This window comes from Musca domestica, unplaced genomic scaffold (assembly GCF_030504385.1).
Source record: "Musca domestica strain aabys unplaced genomic scaffold, Musca_domestica.polishedcontigs.V.1.1 37, whole genome shotgun sequence".
NCBI lineage: Eukaryota > Metazoa > Arthropoda > Insecta > Diptera > Muscidae > Musca > Musca domestica.
The window spans coordinates 5585497-5603641 of record NW_026712321.1 but is presented as its reverse complement, the minus strand read 5'-3'; the positions used below and the strand labels follow the sequence as shown (position 1 = coordinate 5603641).

Below are 18145 nucleotides of genomic sequence, written 5' to 3'. Positions count from 1 at the left end.
CAAAAGAAAAACATATACCTCAATATTAAAATTCAAAATCCAAAGAGATAAGTATTCTCTCAATTTTGATATCTCTCTCTTGAATAGCGTAATTTTTTCTCCTCTCTCTTTGTGGCACACATCGACGATCATCGTCGTACAACCAAACAAAACAGGAATACCAAACAGATCAGGACAGACATCATAAGGCCAACAGCTACAACTGCTAACGATGCTGCTGCTGCTGCTAACTGACTGTCTGTCTGTCTGCCGCTGCTGCTTTCGGTTATGGCCAAAAATATGAGAACAACTCAAAACAGTTCATTTTTAGACATCGATGCGAGCGCGTTTTTCACTGGGCCAATAACAAAACGAAATGTTGTGCGACAGAGAAAAAAACAAAAGAAAATTAAGAAAAATTTATTAAAGAAAATTTTTTGTTGAATATATAAAAGAAAATTGCCCAATACATATAGATATTTCAAAACGAATAGAATAGAGAAAAAAATTATGTGAAAAAATTAATATTTAAAAAAAATAAATGAAAATTTTGAAAAAGTAAAAAATATTAAAACAAATCAATATTTCGAAGAAAAGTATGATATAATTTTGAAACAAAAAAAAAAAAAAAAATCAAAAATATTGAAACAAGAAACACCTTGTGTGTGTGCTGCCCCCCTCTTAGCTAAAGAGGGGCACAATTCTCGTGCGGGATACTCAGTACCCACCAACTTACGACAATTCAACCATAGACCACCGAAATTAGGCTATTTATAAATAGCCATTCGGAAGTGTGTTCCGAATGTTTTCAAACAAGCTAACACGAATGAATCGTCGGAATTTGTATGAAAGTGAAAAGTGCAAGAAAACATAAGCGAAAACATAATAATACGGATGGATTATTAAAAACACCAACGAAAAAATTAAAATAAATAAAAAAAATAATAAAAGAAAAATATTGAGAATGGAAATTATAAAGAGAGAGATCATCATATAAAGAGAGAGATGAAAAAGAGAATATTCTTTAGGGAAACCTGAAACGAGAAATTTAAAGAGATCATAAAAGAGAGTGAAAGAGAGAGGGAATTGTAGTTTGGGATATACAAATCAGAGAAGAGATGCAAAATTTTGGAATGTGAGAGATGTAGAGAACTTTTTGGGCTAAATTGATAGTCCTTTAAAAAAGTTTTTTTTTCCTATATGAGTTGTTTTCAAAAAAGCCCATGGTTAGAATATCCACAGGAAAAAAACCAGGGGAACTGACGAGGATTGATTGACCTTTTTCAAACCATGGTCTTCTCGGTCATTCCCCATAGTCATTTTTCTCCAATTATTGTTACAAAAACAACAACTGTGGGATTCAACCAGGTTCTTTTGAAACAACAAAATAAATTATGAAGAGAGCTACCATGAAAGCGAACATCATTGTGCTTTTTGGACAGACAGTGAACTAAAAATTCTCAATTTTGACGATCTTATGAATGGGCTACAAATGGTTTTTTTTTTTTGAAACTTGAAAAAAATTCATCCTAACTTTAAAAGAAGTTTTTTAAATTTCATTAAAGAAATGTTAAGAAAAATTGCATCATATAGGAGATAGAGTGAGAGAATTATATTTGTGGAGAAAAAATTCCTTCAGTATTTATGGCAAAATTTTTAAGTTCTTTAGAGGAATGAATACCCTGAAGTTCGAAGTTCTTTTGAAAGGGATGTAAATGACTTTTAAGGGCCTATTCTGTAATTCTTCTTTTTGAAATAACATGAAATATATAAGAGTCTATTTCTTAAAAGTACTTCTTCAAAATCTTTAAATGAAAATTGCACGAAAAAAAGAGCATGATATTTAGAAACAAGTTTAAAAAGCAGTAAGTTCGGCCGGGCCGAACTTTTAATACCCTCCACCATTTGCAACGAATTTGGAAATTTTCAAAAAATAAAATCCTTAAAAAATTCTGTTAAAATTTTAAAAATACCGAATATAGCCGTTACATTGGGGTCTATACAACGTGGACATACATATGCATGGTTTGTCATAAGCCATTACCATATTCAAATTCGAAACTGGACCCGCACCGACAATTTTCTGTCACAGACTGTAGTTCCCATAACGAACTTCAAATACCAAATTTTAAGCAATTCCGGTTAATAATGTGCTAAAATCATCAAAATACCGAACATAGTGAGGTGCCGTTATATGGGGCTATACGAAGACGTGGACCTGCAAAGACAATTTTCAGTCTTAGGGTGTAGTATCCATTTGGAACTTCAAATACCAGATTTGAAACAATTCCCGTGAATAATGTCGCTAAAATCATCAAAATACCGAATATCGGGAGGTACCGTTATATGGGGGCTATACGAAGACATAGACTTGCACAGACAATTTTCTATCTTAGGGTGTAGTATCCATTTGGAACTTCAAATACCAAATTTGAAACAATTCCGGTGAATAACGTCGCTAAAATCATCAAAATACCGAATTTAGGGGGGTTACCGTTATATGGGAGCTATATGAAAACGTGGACCTACATGGCCCATTTACGAACTTAACCTGCCTACTGGAAAAATAAATATGTGTGTAAAATTTTAGCCATCTATCTCAATTTATTCGAAAGATAGCGTGATTACAACAGACATAGAAGAGAAAAGTCCGATGAGTTAAATATGAGAGAAAGAGAGAATTTATTTGGCGATATTGTTATTTATAGAGGAAAGGACAATCCCAAAATTCGAAGAAACCTTAGATGGTTTATAAAGATGATTCTATGACTCTAAGGGATTTTATTAATAAAAGGGGAGTGGAACGGGATTCTCTAAAATCCTTTAAGGTAGATTGAGAATAGAACATTTTTTTTTAGAAAATTAAAAGAGAGAGAGAGAGAATTTGTTTTTTAGCTATTGAATTTTAGGAGAGATAATCCGATGAGAGAAAAAAAAGTTATGTATTAAAATAGAAAGAAGAGCATATGGCGATATTATTAACACATAAGATGAAATGAATATCCAGAAATTACAACACCCTTTGAAAGGTCATAATAGGTGTTTCTGGCACCTCAAAAATATATTCCCCTTATAGAAGGAAATGGTTGAAAGGAGCAGTCCACAGTCTTTATGAAAAATTTGTAAAACTAATTCATTTGAAAATAGAGAGTGATAGGGATAAATAGTATTGTTTTATGGAGGAAAAAATATCCAATAAGAGAAAAAATATATGACATGGGAAAAAATAGAGAAGATCTTTATATTTGAAGTACTTTTCAAAGAGCTATAAAGGAACCCAGGGACCTGTAAGTGCCTTTCATTCTTAGTAGTGGATTTTTAAAGGGATTATCGAAAATCTTAGAAGAGAGAGGGAAAGAGCATCTTATATAGAGGGAAGAATATGTTTTAGGAAAGAAACCCCGAATAGAGAGACATTAATATAACATATGGTAGTAACGGGGAATTTACAGGGCAAGTCTTTTAGATAATGTTGATAGCCATTTAGCAGAAGCGAAATTATAAAATTCGAAGACTTTTGAAAAGAGCTATAAATGCATCCTAGAACCTTAAATCTATAGATGAGTGTTATTATACCCTCCACCATAGTATGGGGGGGTATATAAAGTTTGTCATTCCGTTTGTAACACCTCGAAATATACATTTTAGACCCCACAAAATATATATATATATTCTTGATCAGCATAAAATTCTATGTCGATTAAACGATGTCCGTCCATCTGTCCGTCGGTGGAAATCACTCTAGCTTCCAAACGAATTGAAGTAGATTGATACAATTTTACTCAAATGTATATTATGTATGAATGACTTTTGGTATTGAAAATGGGCCATGTAGCTCCACGTTTTGGTATAGCCCCCCTATAATGGTACCTCCCGATATTCGGTAATGTGATGATTTTTGCGACAATATTCATCGGTATTGTTTCAAATTTGGTATTTGAAGTTTGAAATGCATGCTGCAGCCTCAGACAGAAAACTGTCTGTGCAGGTCTACGTATTCGTATAGCCCTTATATAACGGTACCTCCGGATATTCGGTATTTTGATGATTTTAGCGACGTCATTCACCGGAATTGTTTCAAATTTGGTATTTGAAGTTCGTAGTGGATACTACAGCCTAAGACAGAAAAATGTCTGTGCAGGTCCAGGTCTTCGTATAGCCCCCATATAAAGGTACCTCCCGATATTCGGTATTTTAATGATGTTAGCTACATTATTCACCGATTTTTTTAAGTTTCGCATTTGAATATTATAATGGCTTATGACAAAAGTTACCTATGCAGGTCCATGTCGTCGTATAGACCCTAATGTAACAGCTACAGTAGGTGTTTTTAGGATTTGAGCAGAATTTTTTACGGATTTTATTGGTTTTGAAAATTGCCAAATTCGTTCCAAATGGTGGAGCGTATTCAAGGTTCGGCCGAACTTACAGTTTTTTTTACTTGTTTTTTTTTTTTTTTTTTTTTTTTTTGAAGTGAATTGAGAGATTTGAATTTTATTAGAGAAATATAAATGCAATAAATGAGAGAGAGATTTTTAAAGGATATTGATATTCCTCTAGGGAAAATTATGATCTTTAGGTCTAGGAAATTACTATCTAGGGTCAATATAGCCCTTCGATCAATGGCCGATAAGGGTAAAATTAATGGAATATATAATTTTATTGATATTTTTTAATTGAATATCCTGCATTTCAGGCATCATATAAAATTAGGCAGATAAGAGAAATATAAAAGCTATGCAAGGAGGGAAGAGAGATTATTTTTGGAGATATTGATATTTCTTTTGAAGGAAAGAAGACCCTGAAATTCCCAGGAACCAAGATCAGAATTATAAAGAGATACAGAGATTTTTAGAGAGAGAGGGAGAGAGAGAGAGAGAGAGAGAAAGAGGTCTTCTATCCATGAAATGAATTTTAAAGGAAATTTCACTTATCGAAGGTACTTCTATCCACATAAGGAGTTTTAAAGGGCTGGTATCCAAAGCAGATTTTTCAAGATCAGAGATATAAGGAGATATAGAGATTTTTAAAGAGAGAGAGAGAGAGAGAGAGAGAGATCTTCTATCCATTGAAGGATTTTCAGAGGAAATTTCGTTTATCGAATGTACTTCTATCCACATAAGGCATTTTAAAGGGCTGTTATCCAAAGTAGATTTTTCGACTGGTCTTCTATCCTTATGTCCTTGAAGCTCTTTTAAAGGAGCTTTTGTCTAAAAATTTAATTTCTAAGGGTTGTACTCGATAGAAGGATATATATATATATATATATATATATATATATATATATATATATATATATATATATATATATATATATATAGATATAAATAAATATATATATATATATATATATATATTCGAAATTGATATCCTTTTTAGAGGATTTTATCTATAAAATCCCATTTTCAAGGGCTTCTATCAAGGGGCGGTTTTTGAAAGGGATCCTATTTTTAAGAGCTTACATTCATGAATTTTTTTAAGAGCTTACATTCTTGAAAGCTTACAGGCTTCAGTTTATGGAAGTCCATAGATGGGCTTCTTAATCGTCAAATGTCCTTTGAAAAGATCTATTTTCATGGAAGGATGTTTTAGAAGCCTTTTTCAATGGAAGGTCGCTGATTGGTCTCTATTCACAAAAGTCCTTTTGAAAGGAAATGCAAGGAAGGCTCTTTAAAAGGGCTTCAAAAGAAAGACATCCTTCTGAAAGTAGAATTTAAAGCCAGCCAGTGAAATGTTTTTTTTTTACCATTTTTTGCGTCCTCTGAGATACAGAATTCTTGACCTTTCACCTTAGAAGTACACAGAACTTTATGAAAAATTTGTGTTGAGTCAGGCGAAAAAATATAGCAAATTTTATACGTAATTTCTCAATCTCAATGTAACCGGCAACAAATTTACACGCAAGTGAAGTGAAATCTTCAAAACACTAAAACGTATTCTTGTAGGTCCTTAAAATTTACGAAAAATAATCTCAAAACACCTAAGACTGTCGAATTCGAGTGACTGAAAATTAAAACCGCATTTATGAAATTAAAAACCAAAATCAGCGATTAAAACCCTAATGCAGTATTAAAACCTAAAAAATACGAGATATGAATTCAATAATTAATCCGTATTGAAAAGTATCGCAAAGAAACAAAAGGATTAATACGATTTGAAAAAATCTGTAACGGAAAAAAAATCAAAAATGGATCGCGAATATCGCGAAGAACCCTCGACTTCGTCTTCCTCACATGTGCGCCGCAGACGTCGTGTGGGTCGTTCAATGCGTGAAAAGACCCCCGATGCCAGTCATCACCGTCAACGCTCCTCTGAGGATGAAAGTAGTTTCGTGGATGGCAGTGAACGGTCGGGCGGTGGCGGTCAACTTGTCAGCATGCAAATACGACCTCCACAGCGTACTCTCTCCGCTCATGAAAGTAAAATCTTGCGACGCCGCGATAAGACCTTTGCCACTGCCTCGGCCAGATCACACTCACAGCCCAGAGAAGCGGAGAAACTTTCCGAACCCGAGGCCAGTGAATTGATAAGGACTGTCAAGAGAAGTTTGTCGATGCCGCGTAACAAACAATTGGCGGATTCCAGTGAAACTGAAATGATGACCAGCGATAGGGCCCTATCGCCGGAGGCCAGGGTGGCAAGGCAACCACAACCTGTACAATCAACGGCAGATGAGAATCTATCAAGGCTAGAAGCCAATCTAAGGCGTTTTGAGGAGGAACGTAAACGTTTCGAGTCGGAGAAGCGACTCTTTGAGCTGGAGAAGAGAGATCACAAGATGAGGTATAAACAAATGATCGACAGTGAAGAGAGGAAACGTCTGCTCCAGAACTATCGTAAGCTGAGTGATCGCATAAAGCTACCGCAAGATGCTGAGGAGAGAAGGAGATTGATTCACAGTTTAAGATTGGATCGCACCGAGGCAAATGTGCCGGCGCCGAGAACACTTCCCCAAAGACGCAATCGCCACAGTGGCTGTTATGAGGAGTCATCGACTCAGTTTTCCTCCTCGGAGAATGAAATGATGGAGGAAAGAATGGCCAAGCAAATGTCTCCGGTGAGAAGGCACAACAGTGCCTTGGCTACGGCCAGTGTTAGGGGACCACCGCCCCAGCCGCCGGTGCGTAAGGCTGCCAGCCGTAATAACTCCTTATCGCCGGTAAGGCAAGATCCTGGCTCTCGCAAGAGTTCGCTGTCGCCCATGAAGCCAGCTTCGCGAAAAACCTCTCTTTCACCCGTTAGGAATACGCTGAGTCGCAATAACTCATTGTCTCCGGTAAGGCCGGCTCGACGTTCAAAAACTCCCGAGCAAAGGGCGGAGTTGGAGAGGAAACACAGCCTTAGAGAGGTACAGGCTGCGCAAGAGACCACTTCCACAGAAGTGGAAAATGAACTGAGACATAGGAAAACTAGGAGGCATGAGCCTCAACACGATGTGGAGGTTAGGAGGAAACATAGTCTGGAGTTAGAAAAGCGGCGGGCAAGTTTGGAGTCACAAGACAAGGTGGATAGTGGTGCTGTACCGAAAGCTCTCCCAAAGGAACATGAAGTTGTTGTCATCAAAACAACACCGGAAAAGAAGAAATCGCCAGTTGGAGAGGAGGAAACAAAACAGGAGCAGTTGCAAATCCCAACCTCTGCAGAGAAACCCTCTTTCCTGCGACGATTGTTTGGACGTTTCCGGAAGACGAAACCTGAAGTCACCGCAACCACCAATGAACCCCCCAAGGAACAGGAACAGCTTTTAGCTCAGCCTCAAATTCCCAAAGACAATGAAATACCCGACAAATTGTTCTCTTGGGCCTTCCTCAAAGTATTTCTCTCCGAGGCGCGCCATGACTGGCGCGTCATGAAATCGAATCATCCGCAAGAGCTAAAGGAAATGAAAAAGCTGCGAAACAAATGCTTCGCCCACACCATTGTTTTGATTCTACTCATCGGCTTCGGTGGCCTTATGTTTCGCTATACCGAAGGCACATCCGAGGACATATACAAATGTGAGGTGCGCAAGGTGAAACGGGATTTCATCGATCATCTGTGGACCGTGTCGCACAATATGAGGTGAGAAGAGGGGAGAGGAGGATCCCAGAGGGAGAAAATGTTAATTTTTTTGTTTTTTAGAGAGGAAGATTGGAAAACCTTGGCCCGTTCTAAGCTGCGCAAATTCGAAGAGGAATTACACACCATGGGCGCCATGGGTATACGTTATTTTCCCGGCCAACGTTCATGGAATTTTGTCAATTGTATTTTGTACTGCTGGACTGTGATAACAACAATTGGTAATGAGGTTTTTGTAGTTTTAAGGTTTGAAGGGGGGGTTTGGCAGGATATCAAAATACTAAGAAAAAAATTTAAAAAAAATCGAAAATACCTTGGGCGCAATTTCTATTTTTTTAATATTTTTCCGACCAACACAAAATCCTATATTTTTTAAACCATATCTTAAATAAATGTAACTCCTTAATCCTGCCCGAGTTGGGCGCCATTTTAAATATTAAAAAAAATCCATGTCAAAAAAAAAAATAGCGTTGGGCGCCATTTCTATTTTTTAATATTGTTCCGACCAACAAAGAATACACCTTCTATCCATAAATCCAATATTTTTTGACCATAACTTAAATAAATATAACTCCTTAATCCTCCCCACGTTGGGCGCCATTTGATATTAAAAAATTAATGTAAAAAAATGACATTGGGCGCCATTTCTATTTTTCAATATTTTTCCGACCAACAACAAATACACCATCTATGGTTAAATCCAAAATTTTTTTGACCATAACTTAAATAAATAAAACTTCTTAATCATGCCCATGTTGGGCGCCATTCGATATTAAAAAACAAGTAAGCAAAGGCTACAGTCGAGCGGGGCCGACCGTTGAATACCCTACAACACTATAATAAATGATACAGTTTATATAGGCCATATACTCGAAAGAATTCCACAAGATATTGTGACAAATAATAAAAGAAAACCATCAGGTTTCGTTCTAATTTTCGAATAATAGAAACTTGAACTAATTTGCTCATTTCCAATTTATAGGTAGATGTTGCACGTAAATGGTCTTCCTAGATCTGGAACCAATATTTTCCAAAGACCTATAATCTCTCAGAAGTGGCAAAAGATTAACATCTATTATTGGTTTTTGACTTAAACGCATCTATATGAGATACAGACATTTGACTATATTCTTCAACGAAATCAGCCTTAACGAAATAGTCAGAAGTGCGTCTTTCCTGTATTTGTGAATTCTCCAAAAAGACACTGGAATGGATATTTTCGTATTTTGTCTACAAAAGTTGGCAAACTAGTTCACACATTGAATATTTTTGGATGGCCATCCAAAACTATTTGGCTTTTGCAATGTCCGGTAACCTCCATTCAAATGCGATCGGGCGATAATTACGACTTGCTGATAATTTTGCAGTTTTTTTTGTCCATTTTAACCCCTAAATATATGGCGATAATCTCCAAAAAGAGTAGGCTTCTATTCTGACCCTCATCTTATCCCCATGCAAAATTTCATAAGGATCGGGCCATAAATGCGATCTGTATATGATATCCTAACTACTTAGTTTTGTTAGCTGTAGAAATATTACCAAATGTTTAATTCAAAATGAAAATATGCCAAAAATATGACAAATTTGAAAAAATATTAGAAAATGTTACAAAATCAATATTTTCATCTTTAGAGAGATATTTTTATGCGATTTTTTAGACGTTTTTTGTTTCCTGCCAAGAGGCCATTCTGAATTAATGAGAACTGTCGAAATCAGTTCAGCCGTTCTCGACATATAAGAGATCTTTCAAGCACATCTTCTTTGATAGACATATTTATCGCACATATTTTGCTATATATCCGATTTGTTGGATAATAACATCAATGTAAAGGTCAGAAGTAACCTTGTCATGGCTTCGTGATTTCGCCGGGATTTAAAATATTCGCGGTTTAATGAAAAATGTTGAATTTTTTCAACACAAAAGATATGGTCTATTTTACCCGCTAAATATTATCCGATGACCACCCAAATTGGTAGGCTTCTTCCCCGCCCTAAACTCTAGCTACATGCGCAATTCCGCGTCGATTGGTCTATAATTGCGACCTGTAGAGCAACTACAAAATCAGGAATTTTTTCAGTTTTTGGTCCATTTCAACCCCTAAATATTATGCGATCATCTCCAAAAGAAATAGGGTTCTATTCTGACCTTAACCCCACCTACATTCTAAATTTCGTGAAGATCGGGCCATAATTGCGACCTGTAGAGTGATTACAAATTAACATGGACAGACGGACAGACGGACGGACGGACATACATAGCTAGATCGACTCAGCTCGGCGAGCTAGGAAGATCCATATATACTTTCCTATATGGGAAACCAATATTTCGAGGTGTTACATAAATTCTGGCCCAATCAAACTTATAATACCCCCAACACATAGTGTTGTAGGGTATAAAAATCCATGTCAAAAAGTGACGTTGGGCACCATTTCTATTAATTAATATTGTTCGGATCAAGACGAAATACACCATCTATGGGTGAAATATTAAAATAAATGGTTGCTTATTTCGGATTTTATAATCGTTTTGGTTATTCAAAATTTTGATCCTTGTGGGGGAGGTACCAGAAGGAATGGCCCGATCTCTACCTTCTCTAGAACATATCTTGTCTTGATTGCAATATTGAGATGTACCAAGTCTGAATGGAATCGAATGTTAATATCACGTTTTATGAGTTTCGTGGATATTGAAAATTCTGGCCCTTTGTAGGGGACGTACCTGAAGGAGTGCGCCGATATAACCCATCTTCATAGCAGATCTTGGATTAATGGAAATAATGGAATATGTGAAATATGATGAGAACCGGACTCTTACATCAGATTTTATAAGAGTTGTAATTATTCAAAACTTTGACCCTTTGTGGAGAAGGCTCTTAATGAAGCGGACCGACATTATCCATTTTTGCACGTGACCTAGAACTGACGCAAATATTAGGATTTGCAAAGTTGAAGCAAAATCTGATTATTCTATCCCTTTCTGTGCAGAATATATTTTTTTTTTTTTTTTTGAAAATTTCGACGTTTTGTCGGGGAGGTACCTAAAGGAGTGCCCCGATATAAGCCATCTTCATAGCAAATCTTGTATTAATGGAAATAATGAAATATGTGAAATATGACGAGAAGCGGACTCTTACATCAGATTTTATAAGAGTTATAATTATTCAAATCTTTGACCCTTTGTGGGGAAGGTACATAATGAATCGGACCGATATTATCCATTTTTGCAAGTGACCTAGAACTGACGCAAATATAAGAATTTGCAAAGTTGGAGCAAAATCGGATTATTCTATCTCTTTCTGTGCAGGAAATATTTTTTGAAAATTTTGACATTTTGTCGGGGAGGTACCAGATGGAGTGTGCTGATGTATTCCACCTTGGCACCAGACCTTGGGCTAATAATAATATTGGGATGTGTGACATTTGAAGACAATCGGACTCTTACATCACATTTTACAAGAGCTGTAATTATTCGAATTTTTGAACCATTGTGGGGGAGGTACTTGATGGAGTGGACCGATATTGTCCGTTTTTGCACCAGATCTAGAACTGACGCAAATATTAGGATTTGCAAAGTTTGAGCTAAATCGGATTATCGTTTCTCTTTCTGTGCAGAAAAAAATATTTTATTTTTAAAAAATGTCGACCTTTTGTGGGGCAGGTACCAGAAGGAGTGGACCGATATTGCCCATCTCCGAACTCGATTTAAGTTTGACAATAATATTTATGTACCAAGTTTAAACCAAATCGGATACTTCCTTCGAGAGTTATTGTGCTCACCAGACAGAAGTACGGCCGGAACTTGCTGGATCGACTCCAAATGTCCTGAAAAGGATTTGGTGCAAAGAGACCTAGGGTCTAAAATCGTAATTTCGATGAGGCTCATTTTGGCCATATCAAATGACATCCTCTCTAGCCATATGGCTGAGGGTATAACAAATCCGCATCGATTTTAATTCAAATTCTCGACTTTAGCTACGGAAACGGATTTGGTCCAAAGAGACCTAGGGTCTAAAATCGTAATTTCGATGAGGCTCGTTTAGGCCGTATCAAATGATATCCTCTCTAGCCATATGGCTGAGGGTATAAAAAATCCGCATCGATTTTAATTCAAATTCTCGACTTTAGCTACGGAAACGTTGATAATAAAATATATAAATAAAAAAATCCGCATCAAAATATATCGTTGGGCGCCATTTCCCTCTTTGCGGTAGCATTTGCTACCCATTATTTTTTAAACCATTTCTTAAAAAAATAAACCTCTCTTATTCTCCTCACGTTGGGCGCCATAAAAAATCCGCATCAAAAAATATCGTTGGGCGCTATTTGTATCCCTTAATATTGTTCCCTCTTAGCGATAGCATTTGCTACCCAATATTTTTTTAAACCATTTCATAAAAAAGTAAACCTTTCTAATTCTCCCCACGTTGGGCGCCATCTATATTTTTGCCGTAGTTTACATTCGGAGAGGTCAACTTTTAATTCATATTCTTGACTGTAGCTACTGAAAACGTTGGACGTCTTATCTGGATGAAGTTGGAAAAGCCATATCTTAAAGAAACCAGAGTTAAGTTCCGAATTTTCTTCTTCCCTCGCGGTACAGACGCGGTAAGATGCCGTTGAGCTCTATAGTCTTTTAAAAACCTGAGTTGGGAGCCAATTTTTGTTCCTACGGCAGGTGTGTGGAGTTTGACTTAATTAAGGAGTCTTTTAATGAATAAGCTGTCATGGTCGAAACGTTGGGCGCCAACTGGGTTACTATGGGAGAAGTTGGGGCCATTAAGACTTTTAATGGAAAAGTTGTCATGCATGAAACGTTGGGCTCCAACTGAATTACTATAGGAGAAATTCAGATCATCCAGTTTAAAGTCTTTAAATAAATATGTGGTCATGGTCGAAACATTGGGTGCCAACTGAGTCACCATAGGAGAAGTTCGGGTCATGGAATTCGGAGAGTATTAATTAACGTTGGGCGCCAACTGCATTACTGTGGGAGAAGTTGGGGTCATTAGGAAAAAGTTCTCAGGCTCGAAACGTTGGGCGCCAACTGAAATACTATAGGAGAAGTTCAGGACGTCCAGTTTCAAGTCTTTAAAAAAATACGTTGTCGTGGTTAATACGTTGGGCGCCAACTGAATTACCATAGAAGAAGTTCGGGTCATGGTATTCGGAGAGTATTAATAAATACGTTGTCATGGTCAAAACGTTGGGCGCCAACTGCATTACTGTGGGAGAAGTTGGGGTCATTAGGACTTTTAATGAAAAAGTTCTCAGGCTCGAAACGTTGGGTGCCAACTGCAATACTTACAGGATAAGTTCGAGTTATTAACATATATCTGACTATATTTCTCTCTGGGTCCTTCCAACTCATTCTATCTTCTGTGGATGGGAAGGCAAGACTGCCTTCTTTTAGGTACTTCGATTTTCAGATAATGTGATGGCGCATAAATTTTGAACTCATGAATTTTAAATTTGAAAACTGATTTCTAACCTCCTCTTTCTCCTCTCTCTTTATTCTCTTCCAGGTTATGGCCACATAACACCGAAAACCACCCTGGGTCAATCGTTGACAATCGCCTACGCCATTATTGGTATACCGATCTTCTTGATACTCTTGGCGGATTTTGGTAAACTCTTTACGCGTATCATTAAATTCGTTTGGGGCTATGTGCGGCGTCTGTATTATACGGGTACATGCCGTAAAATACGCAAACAGCAACAGGTGCGCGATGCCATGAATGGCGTTTCGATGATGTACGACGCCGCCATACGTCGACCAAGCCAATTTTTTGGTATTACTGCAGAGAGTGATGTCGAATCGCAGATTTCGGATGCCAATCGTTCATCGCATCCGGATACACCGACATCACCGTACCCCGAGACCATTGTCGTGGATGATGAATTCAATTTACCCATATCGTTGGCTTCGATTCTGCTGATTGGTTACATTTTGGTGGGTGCCTTTGTCTATCACATCTGGGAGGATTGGACCTATATGGAGGCCTTCTATTTCGTCTTCATTTCCATGTCGACAATTGGTTTTGGTGACCTAGTGCCGGATCATCCCATTTTCATGATGTGCAGTATCATCTACTTGGTCTTTGGTTTGGCTCTCACCTCTATGTTCATTAATGTGGTGCAAATTAAGCTGAGCGATACCTTCAAGGATGCCAGTGCCAAGATTGGTGCCACAATTGGTCTTGGCGTGCCCAGTGAAGTGGGTGAGGAGGATTCAACAGTGAAGACGCCATCTGATCTAGCCTCGGTTCATGGTTCCCGTTTGGGCACAATCGATGAGGGAGAAAATGAACCATCATCGCCAATGCCACCACGTCCGCTGACCTCGATTTTGCGCAACAATAATCGTCCAAATTCACCGCAAGAAAGTCAAGATGAATTGGCAACCAGTGATGCCGAGGCCCAACCACCACCGCTATTGCCACGCCGTCAGGTCTCAGTGGAATCACCACCACCCCCAGAGAAGAAGAAAAAGAGACGTTTTTTTAAATAGAGAGGAAAAAACTAAGTAGAACTTTTGGGCTTTAGTAAATAAGAGAAAATGCGAAAACTCAGTGAAATTTATAGGCTTTAGTTTAAATTAATAGTTACGGAAAACAAAAAAAAAAAAAAAAAAACAATCAGAGTTGCCATATCATTGCAAAGCAAACCATTATCATAATCATCAGTGTTGCATTTTAAGCGAGAAAAAGGAAAAAAATAAAAAAAAATGGGAGATAACTTTTGGAGAAAAAAAAATAGGAAAAGTTTCGATAACTGGGATTCAATAAACATAGGCTTTGCAGGATTTTTGAATTAGGGCCATATGCCCTGAATAAACCTTATTCAATATTATATTCCTTGTATTATGAACAATTAATTCCCAGAAAAACGAATAGAATGTCTAAAAAAATAAAATGGGAAAAATGGCGCCCAACGGTAAATATATACCAATTTCCGAAGAACTCTGAAACAGATGGCTATATGAATGAAGTGTGGAATTGTATCCCTGAGAAAATCTACCGAAGGATTGATCCCATAGGCCGTAGTAAAATATTAAAAGAAAGAAATGGGCTATTTTTTTTTCTGAATCTTGACTATTTTTGAATTTTAGCCTTTTTATAAAAATGTCGAATTGGGCGCCATTTTCATATTTTTTTTTTCTATTCTTTCGAATACTTGAAAAGTTGTTCGCTTCTTGAGCGTCATTTTTCAACTACAACCATACCTTTTTCCCAAACCCATATCATTGACAATTTTCTTAAGGCTAAGTGAATCAAATTTTGAATGTTTATCTCAAGATTAAAAAAATTGAGAGCCAGAAATATTATCCAAAAACCAATCGCAATTAATTCCCAGAAAAACAAATAGAATATCCTCATAGAATCTAAAAAAATAAAATATAAGGCAGTAGTAATATATTGAAAGAAAGAAATGGACACATTTTGTTCTGAATCCAGGCTTTTTTTATTAAAATGTCGAAGTGGGCTCCATTTCCAAATTTGTTGTTTTATTTTTTCGAAAACTTTTTCCCAAACCCATATCATTGACAATTTTCTCAAGACTAAGTGAATTAAATTTTGAATGATTATCTCAAGATTTAAAGAGTTGAGAGCCAAAAATATAATCCAAAAACTGTTCGCCAAATTCGGCCCCTTTTCAAAAATTTCAGTTTTCTGACATTTCAGAAACGGCGAATAGCAGCTAATAACGTTAGGCACCTTTTGTGTCAAGGTTGAAAACAAAATCTTCAAAAAACCTGAGATCATTGGTAGATTTTTTTTTTAAAAATTAAGTTTTCCAGATCTGGAAAACTCATGAATCTAGTTTCATGATTCCTCCATTTTTTCCCTTATATCAGGTTATGTCAGGATATTTTACACAGAATTCCAAAATCTATAAAAATACTGATCGCCTACCTCATGCTCCCTGACAAGAATTTGAGGCCGTTATGCTCAATTTTCAAAAAAGGAAAATCATAGTTTGATGCCATGTACCACAAATAATCGCCTAAAACTCCAGTACCCCTTAAGAGGTACTGCAAGTGTCTTCATAATATTTGCTTCATTTGTACAAATGTGTCCTAAATTTTAGGAACCCGTATACAAAATTAATCACATTCTTAAGAATTATGAATTCTTAATTTTTTTCTTTCTTAAAATTTGCAATCAATTCTTAAAAATTGCAATCAATACCGCGTGGGCGCCACTTTCCAAATTTGAGGCGGTTATGACCAATTTCCAAAAAAGGAAAAACATAGTTGGATGCCGTGTACCACAAATAATCGCCTTAAACTCCAGCACCCCTGAAGAGGTACTGCAAGTGTCTTTATAATCTTTGCTTCATTTGTACAAACGTGTCCTAAAGGATTATGGAAGGATTATGAATTTTTTCTCACATTGCGATCAATACCGCCCCACTTCCCAAATTGTCATATTCAGCTTTGGCAGCCAAAAAGAAGTATTTTTTTATTATTTCAATCGATTAACAAAGAAAATTTGTTATCCCGTTGGGCGCCACTTTGTAAAAACACCAAACGCATCCTTGAAAATAATTTGCGAGACCTAAATCTAAGGAGAACTCAAATAAAAATATATTTTTTTAATAAAATTAAAATTTCTCAAACTACAAACAGCATTGCTTGGGCGCCAATTTCACAAAATACCTCGGCGATACCTCAATTTCCACAAATGGCCACAGGCCATAGCACAGACAAATTTTGCAAGTGAATTGCTCTCATTGTTACAGCCAATCAACCGAGTTTAATAGTAGGGATATTTAATTACCCGTTGGGCGCCATTTTCTAAAAAATTCAAGATCACATTTTTAAAAAAATGTTGGAGGTATTTTGTCATGTATGGTGTACTAAATGGTAGGAGACTTCAAACCCAAATTGTTCAAAGTTATAATTATTTCTAAAACAACAATAGATACAGCTTGGGCGCCACTTTCAAATAATTCCTTGAAAATTTTGTGGAATTCAAGCAATTAAAAAAAAAAATAGAAATATAATCATGTTTATATATTTGAAGGTATTTTCAACCAGGCTACGATCATACTTTTTCTCACAGAAAATATATGTATTTTCTCGTTGGGAGCCACTTTTAAAAATCATAAACTCTTTAGATGTTATTTTGGTAACCGGAGCTTAAGAACTGCAAAAAAAACTTTAAGGGATCCACCCTCAGCTTTCGCTTCCAAAACTATTATCAATGGTGTATTAGAGATTATTTAAATATATTTCGAGGTCTTGGCGGTTTCAAAAATTTATGAATACTATACATATTAGACTTACATTTAGGTCATTCTCACTTCGAACAAGAATATTTTTTCTATTTGGGCGCCATTATTTCAAATTCTTTGAATCTCTATCTCTCCTATCCACAATGTATTCGCCGTCTTCGTCAACTGTCTATAGATTCAACATCGAATCCTTATGAACAATAAGAGGTTATTTCAATTTCCGATTTCAGTAGGAAATCTTGGTATACCATTATAGACTTAAAATCTCGCTTTTCATATTCGAACTTTTCACCCTATGCAAAAAAATAAATTTGATTTCATATTTTCAGAGAGAAAGTGTTCTCTCTGAAAATAAATATCATTTAGCTATAATTTAGGGAAAATATCTTGCTCACATAATTTATAAAAAAAAAATAATAAAACCAAAACATAAAAAAATATATAATTATTATGTTTATGAACGAAATCTGCTAGTATAGAATTTATATTTAAACGTTATTTGATATTAGCTTTAATGAAATTTCGAATATGATTAACAATTCTGAAATAGAGGGCATCAGCTAACAGTTCTGTGGAATCAGCGCGATCAGCTGATTGCATAGGATAATCATCTGGTGTGTAAAAGCAATCAGCTGTCTTTTAGCAAATTTGGAATGGAGGACATCAGCACTATCAGCTGAAGTGATCAGAATGATCATTAGACGGCTAATAGCAATCAAATAACTTCTTATTATAATAACCTGGCCGCTGCGTAGAAACAGCTGAAACCGATCAGCTGATTTTAATGTTCAAACAGCTGATCGCTATTTATGTTCAGCTGTTGGCTATCGAAATTTGTTTGTTTTGGCTATATTGTCCCCTGTTTATATTT

The 18145-nt window shown here is 36.3% G+C and overlaps 1 protein-coding gene across 2 annotated transcripts; it reads left to right on the top strand.

Annotated features, from left to right (window-relative positions):
* The first annotated feature begins 287 nt into the window (after positions 1 to 287).
* On the top strand, positions 288 to 17581 carry LOC101889854 (uncharacterized). 2 transcript variants are annotated; one of them, XM_059126160.1, is made up of 4 exons: positions 288 to 575; positions 5925 to 8040; positions 8101 to 8258; positions 13560 to 17581. In XM_059126160.1, the coding sequence occupies exons 2-4, from the start codon at positions 6167 to 6169 to the stop codon at positions 14543 to 14545; spliced, it is 3018 nt and encodes a 1005-aa protein (XP_058982143.1). In that variant the 5' UTR covers positions 288 to 575; positions 5925 to 6166; the 3' UTR covers positions 14546 to 17581. The 2 variants fall into 2 exon arrangements, with proteins under 2 accessions (XP_058982143.1, XP_058982145.1); XM_059126162.1 differs by lacking the exon at positions 288 to 575 and adding an exon at positions 620 to 822.
* Positions 17582 to 18145: the final 564 nt, after the last annotated feature.